Genomic DNA, 18,642 nt, shown 5'->3' on the forward strand with positions numbered 1-18,642 from the left:
AATCTGTCGTGGGTGTTTACTTTGGGCACTTTTACTCTTCTGGGGGCATGTCCACTTGCAGGGCTCGACCTACGGACACGCCCCCTACTGTCTTACACTGACCGTGTTAGACTTAGGTGTGATTCAGCATGCTCTCATGAATATGCAGAGCATGCTGACATCACTCCGTTTAACTGCAGCCTCCGTGTAAGAGTTATAACTCTTACACGGAGGCTTTGTGAATCCTGCCCTTTGTCTTTTTCAGTAGGTTGTAACCTTTTTGATATCAAAAATCCTTTCACACTAAGTCTGTTACATTTTATGTTTATTTTGATTTAAACTGTAAGACAAGCACATGTCACACCATGCAGGATCAGATCTATGAATTCAGCCTCATCTTTACTGTGACACTTTTATCCACATTCAAAGGTAAGAGCAATTTATTTGGTTTGTTAATTGTTAAGAAACTATATGTAAAAATGTAATGTTTTTAATACTGTTATTGTCACAATCATCTGTCAAACACAACAATTTTTTTTTGTAATACAGGAAATCCTGAAGTTTAAAGGAAATGTACAATCACTCTGCATAATTTTATCAGTATTGTGATTATTAAATATGAATTAACTTTAAACTCTAGTGATTATTTTGTGGATTAACTGGAATTTTTCGTATCATTACACAAATTCCTTAATAGTCATACTGTATGTAGGTAGAAGCAATGAGAATCAGTCTCTGGTCAGCAGGTTTATGGCTTGTCTACAGCACATTGTATTAACTCACTAAGTTAAACTGTTCAGATAAAAGAAATGTGCCTAGTATGGCTGCCAGCAAATATCTGTCCAGACATTCTAGGGATCATCAGATAATGGGGTTCTCTTCAAATACTTGCCTTGTGATTTGTCTGTTTTAGTTTGCAAAAGTATGTTTGATCAATACTTTGTTTACCCATGTTTGCTTGCTCTCTGTGTATTTTAGGTTTTGTGCTTGAAATGTGCTTTTTATTACTTCTTTGATCATCTCTGTTTTTGAGAGTTGCAATGACCCCAACTGAGAATAATTTGTAGAATGGTGAATTTGTAGAATGGAGACAATAGTCGAGGGGGTCTTGCCACTGTAGAAAAAAATCACTTTTTATTTTCTGAAGTATTTGTGTAAAATATCTTATATTGAAGTGATGTGTTTAGATGCTATGTGTAGCATCATATAATAGGTGGTATACATTTCTATTTAGAGAAGATTGACCAAGATGTAATAGGGGAAGCCAGGTATTCATATCGGGTTTATTAAACAGATTCCACATTTTTTTTCATAGAAGAAGGCATTGTCATAACAAACTGAATTTTGCCAAAATAAATCTATGTTTTTTATTATAATATGAGAGAGATGATAAGCAAAGGGTCTGAGTTCATGGAATTTAAATAATAAACCAAATGCCGATGTAATGAAATTGCGTGAGGTATATAGTGCAATATAGTGATCACTCCTTTACTAAATAATGTCTTGAAAGATACTGGTATGGATTCCTGACTGAAATCTCCACCAAATAACTAGCTGTAGAGGTACCCAGATGATGAACTAAGTTATATGATATGTTTGCATAATCACTAATGAAGGAATTGTGAACATGAAACTAAGTTTATAAATACATAATTAACACCACAGTGCAAGTAACACAATAATCAGGTTTAGGTAGAGGCTAAAAGGATAAGATCATGGCTGCAGGGGGCAGGAATAAGGCATCTTCACAGAACATCAAGGCTCACTTTCCATGGCAGGGCGAAAGAGCTTGGGAAAATGGAAGGATCTTTTAATATGGTTACAGCTTCTTTATGCTGACAAGGCTTACCTGATGTGGTTTTGATCACCTTGTGAAGATATCATGGGCATTTCCCATAGGAGATGTACCAGAGAGAGTCCATTGAGAAGAGGGAAAATGGAGGAGATGTCGGAATGATTCTGTCTCTCAGCTTACTGGGAGTGTCTGGAGACGTCGCTGAATATACCAGAAACTACTACCGAGGATAGGTATGTCTGGTCTCCACTGCTCAGTTTGCTACCTCATTAGGACAAGTGTTTTAGAAAAGGGATGGATACACACATAGTCATCAATTTACTTTTGCATAACCATTAATAAGGTTTCTGCCCATCTGCAAACTATTATTAAAAATAATACTTTACTTCTTATTATGCTAATAAGTGCCAGAAATATGCAGTCTAAGTGGAACTGTAGCAGCTCATTTAATTTGTTATTGAAATTTAGTTTTGTACAATTAAGTGGTATGTTTTCTGAGAATCCTAGGTCAGTAATGAGCATGTTTTATCTGAGTTAATGTTTGTCAGCTGCCTAGGCATGGAAAACATTTTTAATATGATTGCTGGGCTTTCAGAAACTGGAAAAGAGATAGCAATCATAACTAAAGCCTTACATAGGTAGTGTCTGGGGGATTAAAAAATATGAAAATAGCAGCTTATTGTGAAATTGCACTAGATATTATATAAAAGATAATCTTTATGGCAGCAATTTTTATTAATTAGAACATCTTCTTCTACTTTTGACTTTTCCTGTATATGTGTTAGATGATCTACTGAAATCTAAGTACACTAGAGAAGGTAAACATTGTTGACTATATTTCAGGAATGGTTTATACAACTGTTGTGCTAACTGTATTAAACTGACTGAGCTCTCAAAAATTGTTCAATGCAAAGTGGACATTGATTTATTGGAATGCAGTCGTCATTATATAAAAGGATTTACAACAACTGTTGAATATAGCAAGGACTGGTATGAGGGAAGTAGAGTTCCATAGAAGGAACTATCACCGAGACATCTAAGAATTGTATAGAAATAAATAAAAGACAAGTGTCAGGATAAGAACTAGAATCACAACTCCCCAGTGAAGAAACGAAAGGGAAGAAAATGAGAAAGGATTCTAAGTTAAGTACCTCAAAAGTTATAAGTCGCAAAACATCACTGGTCATGGTATAATAATAAGGAATGATTCTGTGGACGGGCTGTTTGGGACTAGCCACAGGAAAAGTGGGAGTGGTATCTCTAACATCAGATAATGAGACTAACTGTTGTACTAATAAAATAGGTGGCAATATAGAGGGAGAAGACTCATTAATATCTAAAGAATCCCATGCTTGTTTATATCCAAAAATCCTATAATAAATGAGACTTGCTCAGTTATTAAAGGCTAGGGATAGTAGACCATTAATAAGATTGTACGGACCCTATCTTAGAGACAAATTGGACTGAAGAGAATCCACTTTAATGCAACAAGAATGTAACTAAAAGGATTTCAAATAAAAATATACTAAAACAGACAATGTAGATAAACTTTTATTTAGTACTGGCAAGGGGGGGTTTGGGACAACAAATGTAAATGAAGGTAACACTGAGGCTTTATTCTTGGGTAATTCTTTTTAAGGCCTATAGTAAAGGAACTTTCCATACTGGCTAAGTATTCTAATACTATTTCTGTTTTACGTGAGTTAAGACTACTTGATACACTCAACATGATAGCAAAACTAAGCTTAGTCAAGCCAAAGTATGGCTTGTATGTGCTACATGTTGGATTTAATGATTTAAAGTTTACACCACTAAAATATATGAAAGAATACTTGTTGTATATAGAAGCTTTGTAAACAAAGGGAGTGCAGATTATGTTAAGTGAGATCATTCCTTCACCCTCTGGGAATGACTTCATATGTGCAAAAGCTCACATGTTTAATAACCTGTTGAAGGAATTGTCTGTGGTATACAATATTCACTTAGGATCATAGGACCATAAGAAGTTACTAGGCTAATGGCCCTAGGGCCCTTACAAACCTAGCCAAGTTTACCCTTATTTCCACAATCAGCACCTATTGCCCCATCCAAGAGGGACACAGGTAGAACCCTAGGGTGAATTTACGGTTACCCATTCAATCATCCAGACTGTGTTTGAAGATGGCCAATGAGCTGCTCTGTTTGATAAGAAGTGGGAGTCTGTTCCAAAGGTGTGGTAACATCTGGGAGACAAATCTGTCCCTCCAGCAGGTTCCATTAATGTCACATACCAGATTAAGGTCTTTAGAGAGAGTAACCCATGGGCCATTTGACTTGTGGATATGCAGCATTTCCAATAAAGCAGGGTCAAAGATTGCCTTCTATGCAATGCAGAGATTGCCTTTGAGTAGTCTGCATGAAACAGAATAAAGTCACAGTGATTTCCAATGATCCACATAGGACAGATGCTGAAGACATTGAATTTTCCTTGTGAGGAACCTTTGTGGTCTCTCCAATTGCAGAAGGTGCTTTGAAGGGTAAATACCAAAAGGACCATTATAGTCAATTATTGGTCTAATGAGGGAAGTGTACAGGGAGGTTATAACTTCTTTTTTCTCTGGAGGTACTGCCTTACATATGAGATGAGCAATATAGAATGATCTTCTTACCACTGTGGAGATATGGTGATCAAAGGTAAGGTTGGTGTCAACCTGTGTACCAAGGTATCTCACCACTGAGTTTGTTCTTAGGCTGTTGCTATTGATGTGGTTGTAAGCAGGAACATCAATCTTTCTGAAAGGGATAACAATACATTTTTTGCATCGAGGTTATGAACATGACTTTGGCACCAATCATTTATTTGTTTGTCTAAGACCCTCTTGTAGGATGTTGACATCATTTGGAGATTGTATGACCCCTCCCAGTTTGCAGTCACCAGCAAACTTTGTCAGTCACAGACCTTTAGTTTTTGTTTGTACATCAGATAAATATATTACAAACAGGAGAGGTCCTATGACTGATCCTTGTGGAACACCACTGGTTGCAGGCCTGCTGTTGGAGGTGGAGTCCCCTATTTTGACTATATGGGTTCTATCAGTGAGCCAGTTAGTGAACCATCTAATGATATAAGGGTTGATACCTAGCTGGGTGACTTTGTCAGTGATGCCTGAGGGGGGATAGTGTACAAAGCCTTGGCTAAGTCTAGGTAGGCTGTATGCACAGATTTCCCCTCACCCAGGAGCTTGGTGACTGTATCTAAGAAATCCTCCAGGTTAAACAGGCATGCTCTTCCTTTGACAAATCCAAATTCAGTAGGGTTAAGTATTTGGAGATTACTTTTATGTTTGTTGATAAGGTCCATGATGATTTGCTCAATTGCCTTGCAAATAAGGCTAGTCAGGCTAATATGTCTATAGTTCCTGGAGTCAATGGAAGCACCACCTTTGTGCAAGGGGATAATGGTGGTTATTTTCCATTCAGCTGGGATGAAGCCAGTGCTTAGATTATGATTAAAAAGTGTACTCAATGGTGTTGCTAATTCTTGTTGGAGCCCATGTAGGATGCAGCCTGGGATGTTATCAGGTCCCATAGATGCTGTGTTTTTCAGCTTACAGAGGGTGTATATGACCTGCTCTTTAGAGATACAAGGTAGGGGACAGGTTTTAGAGATGTCATGGGGTATGCGTAACGGAGACAGGGGAGTGACGTTTTCACAGAACCTGTTGGCTAACGTTAGTTATGTCTAATAGGTTAACTATGTCCACAGGCAAAGTATATGTAGTATCATTAAGTACCACTTTGGCACAAATCTGTGCCTTTCCTTTTAGGTTACGGATGTAACTAAAGAAAGAATCCCTTATGGTTGTCCTTAGTTGAGGAAGCTAATTTGGATTTGTAGTTTTTTTTGGAGTACTTCACAAGAAATCTGATTTGTTTGTCTAAGCTGAGGAGGCAGTGTTTCCAGTTTGGCAGGGCTCACTCCCTCTTACTCTTTGATAGCAATTGCTTCCTCTTATTGTAAAGCCTGTTAATAGCAGTTATCCACTAGACAGGTTTGCTCTTCCTGGAGGAGCTTGTTTTGGTCCTATCAGGAATGGCTGAGTCAATGCAGTTATACAGATGTTTGTATAAAGCATTGGTGTAGAACTTGGCATATTTGCTAGTTCCATCTGAGGGAGGGGGGTGCAGTAAAGCTATTTATAGCATCGCATAGGAGGTTAATTAAATAATGGGAAGAAAGTTATTGTGATCAAAGGCTGTTGTCATGGGATAATGCTCATCTGAATGAGTATGGATCAAGTTTTATGGCCAGGAAATTACTTCACAGCTGGAAATTTTTCTGGAAAAAAACAAAGTGTGAACTGCAAAGCAAATAGTGAAAAATCTAAGAACCATGTTAACTCTTTCCTTTTTAATGCTGGAAGGCAGGGAAATACATTTGAAAAACTGTAGGTATTAATAGTTAAGTATCAGTACAAAATCATTGCTGTCACTGAGTTCTGAAATTTTTCATGTTATTTATTAAGGGGCTTTTTGTTAGTATGAATGCATATGTGAAAATCTTAGGGGATGTGGTATTGTACTCTGGGTACAGAAATCTATAACATCTTGTCTCATTAAGTCTGATTAGGTATATGAAACTTCAGTTGTTCAAATTCTTAATGGGATATCTACAAACTCTTATATACTTCTTACATACCACTCCCCAAGTATGGACAGTACTTCCCACTGGCAATATCTAATGAATTTAAACAACTGTCTGGATAAAAAGGGTGAAATATTACTTATTGGGAATTTTAATGTTCCCATAATTGATTGGATTATACTAAGTGGCATCTCATATCTTGACAAGGAATGTATTAATATTTTGCATTTTCATGGGATATAAGTTTAATACTAGAGGAAATAGCACACGGAATCTTATTATTACTATTACACCCAAAAAGGTAGCTTCTTTAAAGTTACCTTCTATGTTGGGTACATCCGACCCCTGTTCTGGATCTTTTGTATTAAACACAGCAACCCATTCCATATACAATCACTGAAATATGAATGTTATAGAGGTTCCTTACAAAATTTACCTTTGCAGTTAATGAAGATTGATTCATCATCCCAGGCACAGAGTTTACGCAGTTGTTACAGATATAAAATTATTGAAGAATATCTCACTGAGAAGACAGTAACAAGTCATCATTTCCTTATTGGCAGAATAAGTCCTTAATAAAACTACTAAGAAAAAGAGAAGTGATAAAACATTTAGGAAATGTCCAACTGATGTCAAAAGGAACATATCTCATATGAATGGTAGGATTATAAAAAAACAAAAGTAAGGATGTCAAGACTTGTTATAAAAGTAAGTTGATCTGCAGTTGCACGAACAAGAAAAAAATGTATACATACATATGTACATACATACATACATACATATAGATAGATATTTATATATAAAACTCAGGCAAGACAGACAGTTCAATATGTATACTATTAATTGATAATGAAGCCACTACAGTTAGTAGGATAGCTAATTAATTTAATCTTTTTTTACATTAACATTGGCTTGACTACCATTGGTGATTGGCAATGCAATTTAGTGACAGGTTCTTGTTCAAATTTATCTGAATCAGTCATAGTAGCTGTCTTTCCAAAGGTAAAGGATACAACATCCATGGACCCAGACTTGATTGCAGCCAACCTTTTACTAACTACAAAGAGCATACTTACACCTAGATTAACTTTAATATTTAATAAACTTGAGTGAACCACCACTGACTCCTGAAGCCCGGGCAACAACACAATCCAATCCAACATGCTCATATAGTAAGGATAAAGAATTTTATTTTATAAAGCTACAGTACAAAGCTTTTCATTAATGCGCTGCACTAACTTCTTCAGATAAATAAAATAAAAACATTTGCGCCATAAGAACTAGTAATTAAATACCTACAACAGTTAAACACGCCCCTTGACTCTTAATGGAAAAAAAATTAAAGGTACCATTCTTTGAAAATGCTATTATCTGAAATGTAATATACAAGTTATCAAATATCAAATATAAAATATAAAAATATAAAACTTCAATGAATTGGACATGTGAACACTGAAGGCTAGAACATGTACAATGTGTTGAGTTAATCACAATAAAAACAATTCACTTAAAATAATTAAAAATATATTTATATGCATCTGGTACAAAAAATATGATTGTACCAAATTCCTACCCTCCAAAAAAAAGGCGTGCAAGGATAGTGACTATAGTAATAACAATAATAATGATGATAATAATAATAATAACTCATGCGAAGCATGATGGCCTTTGTTATCCTCTGACCTGCTTGGAGGGTCAGGGTTCAACCAATTCCCATTGGTGACATTCAGGAGAGGCCCCAATATTAAAGACATTTTGGAAACTAGGCATCCTTTTGCCACTCCACGATCAGGGATGTATAAATGCAACATGTGCAGGTATTGTAGATTTGTCAAGGCGGGCACAGCTTTTTCGATCAGAAACAGGAAGTTCCTCATTAGGGGAAGGTTTACCTGTACCAGTGCCCAAGTCGTATACCTTGCTCAATGTTCGTTATGTCCCAATTTCTACACTGGCAGGAGCGATAGGAAACTACAGGACAGAATGTACGAGCATTTGTATGCCATCAAGAGAAAGAAAATGGATAATGCCTTGCCTACTCATATTCACGACAATCCTGGGCACGAGTTTACATTCCTAGTTATAGATCAACTGCTTGCTGACAGCGCAGGGGGACCAGAGTCTCTCAGCTTGGAGTTTAGAGAACTTATGTGGCAGTTGAGACTGGATGCTTACCACCCCCCTGGTCTTAATAGCTCATTATCTATTAGCTGTTTTCTTAAACTTAAAAGTTTAGTGAGGTGACAAGATTTATTGATATTGGGAGTCTCTCCGGAGTTTATTGTTGAGGCATTTTACGTCCCTGTCTAGTGTTATTAATTATTAATTTTCATTATTCATAATGTCATTTAATGAAATTTGTTTTTAATTCCATTATATATTTGTTTAGCATTCCTATAATGTAAATTACTGTTTTGATGTAAGGAATGCTTTACTTACAGGTTCCCTTTGTTTAATGTGAATTTAATTTTTTTTTAAATACTCTTTATTTTTTTGTAACAAAAGATATCAAACACAATAAACAAACAAACAAGACCAGTTTAACTGATTAACTATATACACTTATACATTGCCCATAAGAGAACTTAACAAAGAAGAAAAATTAAAACACCATCATATATGAAATAACAAGATTCAGAAAAATAAACATTAAGTCATTTCAAGATATGATCAGATAAAAATCTTCAATATTCTTTAAGATATGGTCTCTGGTTAATGTTGTGAAACAAATATTTATGTGTTGTAAGGTGTTTCATAGCCAGATTCTTAAAACCTCCCCAAGATAGTAAGTGTCTTTCTTTCCAGTCCATAGAGATATAGTACTTGACTAGCATAAATAGGGAAATCAGAACTCTACATTTAATTTCAGACAATCCTGGAGGTAGAAGTAAATTTCCATGAAAGGGTTACCTTTTCATATCCATTTTTTTTCCAGCAGGACTCTCAATGCACACCATAGTTTGTATGAACATTTGCTCCAAAATATATGTAGGAGATCGTCTGTTTGGTCATGACAAAATTGACATTGAGGGGAATAGTTAGGGTATATTTTGTTGATTACATCCGGGGAAAGATAGGCATTGTTCATTACCATGAGCTGGGTGTATTGAAGCTTCTTTAGGGGTATGTATTTAGAACTGATTCTTATAGTCTTTGAAATCTGGTTGTGGGTAATGGAGGGATCAAGCTTTAACCAATAATTGGAGAAAATGGGTTCATTATGTGTTCTGGAGGCCATAATAGCTTTATATGTATTTGAAATCATTTTTTTTAAGGAGAAAGATTTTCCTCAAATCCTTGAAGTTTGAGATATCTTTATCATTTACTAAGGGGTGGTCTAGGTACAAAGACACTAATTCCCTGATTTGTCTTAGTATAATTGTGTATTTTATTGGTAAGTTCATGTTGATTCTCATATCAGAGACAGAAGATTGTTTGAATTGTAAAAGATCAGAGATGGTGATATTCCTAATAAGTGGGTATTGGTTCAGGTTTAACATATGTCCATTAAACCTTAGATTAGGGTTAAGGTGAAGTGGTTGAAGGGTATTAAAAGCATGTATCAGTTTTAGTGAACTGAAAAGGTTTTGTAAAGACCTTATACTAAATGTAATTTTTTTATGAATCTTAACTTTAACTAAGTTGTCTTTGTTTAAGAAAAGAAGAGCAGAGGGATTAAAATTTAGGCATTTAGCATAGTTGTTATAAAGCATGACCCAGGCTGGAGACCAGGAAGTATTTTCCTTATTATAGGAAGCGATGTTAATGATTCTACTCCCATTAATTATTTCATAATATGTTTTAAAATCAAGCAGACCCAGGCCTCCCTGTTCTTTAGGGAAAATAAGTTTTGAGTAGCTAATCCTAACAGATTTGGGGTACCATATAAAGTTTGAGATAAACGAAAGGATATTTTTAAAGAATTTGTTGTGTATAATACTGGTTGTTGCATTAAAAACATATAAAAATCTAGGGAGTATATTCATTTTTATGATTGCACTTCTGGCTAGGAATGGTAGTTTAAGTTTGGCCCATCTGTTAAGATCATTTTGAACATTTATCCAACAATTAGTCATATTATCCTGGTGTAGAGATGAGTGTTCTTGGTAAAAGGAGATTCATAGGTAATGAAGATGATTTATAATGTTTATGCCTGTAGTGGAGACTATGTTTGGAAATGGGTAATACAAATATATCGGAAAAATTAGAGATTTATCTTTATTCATTTTATAATTTGCTAGTGTAGAAAAGGAATTGATAGATGACAGAACTTTCTCGAGATTTGATTTAGGTAGTGAAAAGTAAATGTTTAAATCATCAGCATATGCTGAAAGGGAAAGCTTTGTATTAAACAGAACAGGAATATGGTGATGGGTTTTCTGCTTAATTAATAAAAATAAAGGTTCAGTGTATAGGCTGAATAATAAAGGGAAGAGAGGGCACCCTTGTCTAGCACCATTGAGGATCTTAATTCTATTCGATATCTGATTATTTATTTGTATAATAGTATATGCATTAGAGTATAGAGTTTTAATCTTGTTAATAAAGATAGTTGGAATGTTGAAGTATGGGAGCGTATCAAAAAGAAACTCTGTACTAATTCTGTCTTTAATGTGAATTTTAATAGATTAATATACAAACATATATATTAACATATTATTCAATACATTTAATATATATAAATATACGTGATATACATAGATTATTATTATATATAGAATTTCATATTTATATTGAATTCATTATAGTATTTTAATGTTAGTCAGTTGATTCAGTTTTTCATTCATGCCTATTGGTTATGTAACAAGATGTTGGTTTTTTACAGATGAATAATTTTTTATTTTACTTTTTATATATTGCAAGTATGCACGATGTGAGCTTTTGATGCCCAGATTTAGTATTTTGAGCCGTAGTGCTTCGCATGAGTTATTATTATTATTATTATCATCATTATTATTGTTATTACTATAGTCACTATCCTTGCACGCCTTTTTTTTGGAGGGTAGGAATTTGGTACCATCATATTTTTTTGTACCAGATACATATAATATAAATAACCTGCTCGCCAGTCCACAGAACATCAAAGGCAAATGGAAGGAGTATTTCCAGCAGCTTCTGAATGAAGAAAACCCCACAGAAGCTGTACTGCCCCAGAAAGAGCCTACAATGAGAGAAGAAGAGGAGCCCACCTTAGAAGAAGTAAGAACAGTACTAAGGAAGATGAAGTCAGGGAAAGCAGCAGGCTCCAATGAGGTCACAGCTTATATGATAAAGATGCTGGGTGAGATAAGGGAGAAATGGCTCCTTAGGGTACTAATAGAAGTGTGGAGAAAAAGGCGTATCCCAGATGACTCAAGAATAAGCATACTCGTGCCAGTGTACAAGAACAAAGGGGACATCCACAACCTTGGGCAGTACAGAAGCATCAAACTCCTACCACATTGCATGAAAGTTCTGTAGAGTGTGATTGATAAACAGATATGCAGAGTAGTAGAATGTAAGATGGGAGATGAGCAGTTCGGATTCAGACAAGGATGCAGCACAGCTGACCCAATGTTTGCACTGAGATAGATACTTGAGAAGAAGCTAGAGATGAGGAGAGAGTCCAACTGGGCATTCCTAGAGTTGGAGAAAGCATATAATAAGGTCCCAATAAAACTGATCTGGGCAGTATTGCGGTGCTTTGAAGTCCCAGAAACATTGGTAGAATTAGTGCAGGCAATGTACAAGGACCTAGCAACTCAAGTACGAACAGTGTTCAGCCTCACAGAGGGGTGGGTGTACATCAGAGTTCAGCTCTGAGCCCACTGCTGTTCATACTGGTGAAAGACTACATTAGCAGACAGGTTGGAGGAGACAGATCAACAAACTGCTGTATGCAGATGATGTGGCAGTGCAGGTAGACACTGAGCTAGAACATCAGCAAAGGATAAGATAATGGAAATCTGAAGGCACATGGGATGAAACTAAGCACAGAAAAGACAGTGGTAATGGCAGCAAACTGGGGAAATCAGAAGAAGCTGAGACTAGAGATAGAAGGGAAGATAGTGGAACAGGTAAACAGCTTAAAGTATCCGGGAGGGGTGGTTGAGGAGAAAGGTAGTCTGAATGAAGAGGTCAAAGCTAGAATCAGAGGGGCTGCAGCCAACTGGCCTAGAGAATCAGGTGTAGTCTATGACAGAAGAATGACAAAAAAGCTGAAAAGTAAGATGTACAAGACAGTGGTGCAACCAGTACTACTGTATGGTACATAAACCTGGGCAGTATAGAAAAAACAGTTGGAGAAGCTAGAGGTGATGGAAATAAAGTGCCTGAGAAAGGTGGTAGGATGCACACTGTGGGACAGATGAAGAAATGAGGACATAAGAACAGAAGCCAGAGTAGCTCTAATTGCAGAAAAGATCAAGGAGAACAGATTACAGTGGTTTGGGCACGTGTAGAAAAACAGAAGACAATCTGGTGAGGAAGATTTGGGAGAGACAGGAGGAAGGTAAGAGGAAGTGAGGATGTCCAGCAAAGAGGTGGATGGATTGTGTGAAAGAAGATCTGCGACAGTCAGGCACGAGTGTTGAAGAATGCAGGAGTGTGCACTGAATCGAGAGAGTTGGCGACAGTTAACACAATACCCCGACCCCGTGTAGAAAAAAATGGGAAAAAGGGGGCTGATGATGATGATGATGATTCTTACCTTTTTTGTAAGTACCAGTTCTTGATCTTTCCATATAACACAACTTTTAAGGTATCCCATAGTACTGTGTCAGACACCTCTCCATTGTTATTTATTTCTGCAAATTGATTTATCTCGGTTAGCATCCAGTCTTGAAAACCTTTTATTTTTGTAATATAGGCTGGTATTCTTTGCCAAAAATTTAAAGTCTCAGAATGTAGAGTTATGTTAACTATAATAGCACTGTGATCAGATTAGGGACAAGGCATTAATAGTATATTTTCTATTTTTGACAGTAGAGAGATTGATACTAGAATTTTGTCAATATTAGTTTGTGTCCCAAACCTATATGAGTAGTGAGATAATTTTAGCGAACAGGGTAGCTTTATATGATAAATATCTTTTACATGTTTTGAATTAATATAGCTTTTTAAGTGTCTTGTGACAGGTAGAATTCTAAAAAAATTTAGAATTTGTTGTTTCACTGGGAGAAAGAAGGCAATTGAAATCTACTAATGTCATCTCACCTCTGGAGTGTAGGGTTATTATGTTTAAGCATTTCCTTACTGTTTTTGCACCGATTCCGGGGATCCAATAAGAGTTTATAAGGTAATAATACTTTTTCTCATGTTTAATTACCACTACGGCTAGCACTCTGTCATTATCTGTATATGAATCTATAATTTCAGGGAATCTCAGGCCTTTTTTCCTAAGAATTAATACACCTCTTCTTTTGTGTTTAAATTGAGAACTAACTAAAATATATATCATAATTTTTTAATATGAGTTTATTTAAATCCTGTGATATTAGCTATGTCTCTTGAAGAAATACTATATCTGCCTTATGTAAAGAAAGGTATTTGTTAATACCTGCTCTTTATATAGGATTATTTAGCCCATTTACATTTATAGATAAGCATTTGAATATTAGCATTGTTTAATGTACTGAGTAATAATAAGGCATTTGTAATGATTTCCTAAAGTATTTATAATACAAGTCGATAAGAGTATTTGTTATGGACAAGGTTTCTGTAATTAACAAATAATGTTTAACATTATGTACATTAATAACCTTCATCATGGAACCTAATATTCCTGGCTTAATATGTTCTACATGTAAACCACAAATCTGCCAACTCATACTATCCAAGAATGTTTCTCTACTACTGCAGGTTTGGTAATTAATTCAAAAAGAGAGAAAGAAGTGAAGGAAACATCATACAGAATAAACAAATAACTAGAACTCTTCCTTCCCTTTTTTTTTTTTTAATTAAAAAGATTAGAAGGAATAATCAAATCTGATGACTTATATACTAAGCATCTAACTTCTAGTATTAAGTTCACTGTTGTAATACAACTTCCTATCATCCATCAAAATAAAGTTTCACTAGGATATATTATATGTATGTATATATTACTACAACACATATCATAAAATATAGCATACATTCTTTAATATATCATTTGAAATGGGTAAGTGAAGGGTGCAAAGTTTTAGGATTTGTGAATATAAATATCTCCAGAGCTAATAACTACATTCTCTTAATCTATAAGAACATAAAATGTAGTTGGATTGTGAATTTCAACATGTATCTTACTGTAATTTCAATAGATCCCATAGAAATTTCAATACACTTCAATAACATCACATTCTCGGGTGTTTCTTAGATTACAATGAAGTAAAATAACCTACATTTGACTATTAATTAGAGATGCCACCTTTTCAGATACCAAAAGAGGGCATTTTTGAACAGAAATGTGAGATTTTGCAGGATGAACCATATGCACAACCAATGCAAAGAGATGGACTTCACTTAAAGTTATGCATGTTGTTTTGTACAATATTAAGGTATTTCAGAAACAAAATAATTGCTTTATGCAGCCAATAAATGAAACATAGGAAACCGTTTTTCCTTCTTTCCCTAAAATCCCAAGGCATTTGTCATTTCCCTGCTTTTTTGCATGACACAACTACCTAAATAGGGACTGTCCTGCATAAAGAGGAACAGGTGGTGATATTACTTTTAATATGATGAATACCTTTAGCAATATGTTAAGTCAAATACAGAGCAAAGGAGTTTGGTGCATGGGGTAAAAGACTTATCTCATACTTCCTTACCCATGACAGCCCTGACCCGAGCACCAAGGTGGCCCCAACCACCAGCAGTGACAAGTTTGGCATATGTCATATGCTGTGAACAGACAGATTAATTCAAGATCTGTAATAGTAGCAAAAAAAAATGTTATCTCAAACTATAACAAATTAGTTACATTATATATACAAAGAACATTGAAATTAACAGGCATATTTAAATTTCTAGTCTCCCACCAGGGCACAAGTGCTCTTCAGCAATTACATTCTGCTTGCTGAGCAGACTCAAGCAAATCTGCAGTCTGCGGCTACCACTCCGCCCATACAGTATAAGAAGGAATCACTACTGAAAACAAAACAAGGATATACATTTTGAGCCTCAAGAGTAGGGTCAGTCCACCCAGGTATTCTACTTGTATGTTTTATGAGAGTGAAGCTATTAAATTAGCAGTGTTTCTTAGTAGTTTCTCAGCTTGTTAATAAAACTGACTGTTGTAGCCTTCTGTCCCCCCTAGCTAGTACAGTAATCCTAACTGTCCGATAGACAGTATACATTTAATTCAGATACCTGTGACTAAATTAACCATCAAGCAGCCCTCTCAGTGCTTTCTGCCTTAGTTTGTATCACTTGGGGGCCCACATTTTTATTTCCATCTCTATACATTCCCCTTCATTGATAATGTATCTCCCTACTCTAATCTGTGCACAAACTGGTTACTAATCAGCAAGTCAATGTAGAGACACACTCCCAACCTTAATAAACTTTGCTGTTTCTTCTCCCCTTCACTTCACAGGTAGTTTGAATTATTACTTACCCCTCTGATGCTTTCACTGATTTCCACTGATTGCCTCTCTGGTTTCTTTGCATTCCACCTGGTCTACACCCCTTGTGCTATCTCCCACCCCCAATACTAAGTCTATAATAGAATCCTACTGAGCATGGAGCCATCTTTAAATTTCTAGTCTCCCACCATGACACAAGTGCTCTTCAGCAATTACATTCTGCTTGCTAGTAAACCATTAGACCTCAGGAATTTGTTTAAAGTGTTCAGATTTGTAAAGTAATACTTACTTTTTTCTCTTGTCTTGGTGGGCTCTGCCCTGCTCCGTTCGCCCTCGCTAACACTCGGGCTCTCTCTCCTCCCCTTCCCTGCCCCTTATTCCTTCACGTCCCCACTACCTCTACATTTATAGTAATCACAGCCACACCCACAGCTCACCCACACATCATCTCTACCAATCACAGCTCCTCAAGTCATATCACATTATACCACACCAATTTGCTCCACACAAAATACTCCCAATCACTCTCATTCCCACTAGGCATTTTTTACATCACCCACACTACTTCCCCATCCACATATAGTGCAACATCTCAAGCAAAGTTAGCAGTGCCATGATTGCTCCACAGGCTAGTGAAAGCGGATAAGGTATACATACTAAATCTTGAGTACTTGATAATAGTTTTCAATCTTACTCAGAAACACTGGCTAATCTACAATGTATGTACTGTACCTGTGTACTATGTATGTATTCTACCTATGTTCGAAATTTCAGCTGTACACCACAAATCTATTAATTACCTTTATTTTTAAATTAATTTTTTTTGTTTGTTCTCTCCACTGTAACTGCTAATGTGCCACATACCACTGTAAAAACATGTCTTTTGTAATTTGTGTGTATACTGATCATGTCTAAATAACTAAATGTATCTGTATTTTTTCTTTGTGGAGCTTTTCTCCCCGGGCCTCTGCTGAAAAAGGGCCTTTTCGGCTCACTCAGACACCCCTGGTTAACAAATGTAAAATAAATAAAAAAATAATAGTTCAGGGCTGGGCAATTCAAATTGACAGGCATAGCTTTGAGTTGGGCATACACTTCTGACTCACAAGTGCTGTCAGTTCAGTTTGAAGAAATAGAAAGTTCAGCCACTTCAGGATGCATTTATAATCAGTTCTGGTATTATAGTATTGAAAGCACCTCTTGTGATGTACTCATTAAATTACATGAATCACATCAGCCACCACCTCAAATTAAAAAAAAGGCATACAATTTCCTAAATCAGAGGGGAACAAAAAAAAAAAACTAATCTTCAACACCAGAAATTCAAAGACATTCCAGACATGTTAAAACCCAGTTGAAACCCGTAGACTTAAAAAAAAAACAACTTGATATGAAGCTCACGTTCAAGGACGTCGAGGAAAGCAGTTACAAGTATGTAATGAAGGTGGCCAGATGTGAACTACACTCCTGTGCATGCAAAAATGGTAAGTAACACTAGTTGTCCAGTACAACCAGTACTACCACTACAATTGAAAGTGTTCTTCCAACATATGGACTGCCATACAGCTCCTTCTCATCCCAAACCCATGCACTGGATCAAATAAAACACTTCTAAATAACTTAAATAGTGTCACTTTATTGCAATCTCATCTCATTTAGTACAACAATGCACTGTTCCAAAGCAATGCTTGTCCATTCTAATAAATGCAATCCACTGACCAGTCCTCATACTGAAATCTATCATCTAACATAATATAGCAATAAAGTTCACACTATCTGATCTCCATCTAGGTGACAACAGTACATTACTCCAGACACATATTACAAGTGAGGTTTGCAAAATTAGTGCTTTTGAACTTATTTATTATCCCACCGTGCATGTCTTCTTTACTCCATCCAAGACTGGTATTCAGAAGAAAAACAATGTCCCAGAAAGTAACTTAAATGCAAACTTTCATCTTATCAACAGATTGTGTAATTGCCTGTGGGTTGTGTAATTGCCTGTGCACCCACACACCCTCACCCTGGCACATTTCTTTAAGAAGGTCATCAAGCTAGTGGATAAAGGTAAAACAGTACATGTTGTTTATCTTGAAATGGCCAAGGCATTCAGCACAATATCCCACTCAGCCATTGTTAGCAAGCTCTCTGAGCTGGCATAAATCCCTACATAACTCACTGGATTGCTGGCAGGCTAGCAGACATGACCTAAAACATCAGGATCACTGAGACCACCTCAACCAAGAGACTGGTCACCAGCAGAGAAGCCCTGTCTACATGTTGTACCTGATCTAGTTTGGCATCTACGTCTCGGAAATCAAGGCTAACATTTAAGGCTGCCAGCTCACCAAATTTGTAGTTGACTGTAAATTGAGAGCTATTACAGATTCTCCTGAATACACCAATACTTTGCAAAAGGATTTAACACAGACAAATGACTGATGCCAAAGCCATGGTCTAAAACTCAGTGACAAAAAATGAGTCAGATGCCCTTTAGAAAACTGCCAACCCAAGTTAATTATTCCATTAATAAAACACACTTAAGAGTCAACCCAGTAGTAAGTGATCTGGGATCATATGTAGAGAGCAATCTGGCCTTTGACCAGCATGTAGAAAATATAGTAAGAAATCATTCTATGTTGCCCAACTTATAAGTATGGGTATGGCATTCATGTCCAAGGAAGTTATAGTACCACTCTACT

General features: G+C 36.1%; 1 protein-coding gene across 1 annotated transcript in view; it reads left to right on the forward strand.

The window, feature by feature from the left end:
- The first annotated feature begins 342 nt into the window (after nt 1-342).
- Nucleotides 343-18,642, forward strand: part of LOC122810800 (tyrosine-protein phosphatase non-receptor type substrate 1-like) — a 402,967-nt gene continuing 384,667 nt past the window's right edge. The window contains exon 1 of the mRNA XM_044082361.1: nt 343-408. Within this exon, the coding sequence (XP_043938296.1) occupies nt 345-408 (64 nt within the window). The 5' untranslated portion in view covers nt 343-344. The remainder of the gene's footprint in view (nt 409-18,642) is intronic.

The sequence above is a fragment of the Protopterus annectens genome, chromosome 9.part0 (assembly GCF_019279795.1).
Source record: "Protopterus annectens isolate FY-2018-M chromosome 9.part0, PAN1.0, whole genome shotgun sequence".
Classification (NCBI taxonomy): domain Eukaryota; kingdom Metazoa; phylum Chordata; order Ceratodontiformes; family Protopteridae; genus Protopterus; species Protopterus annectens.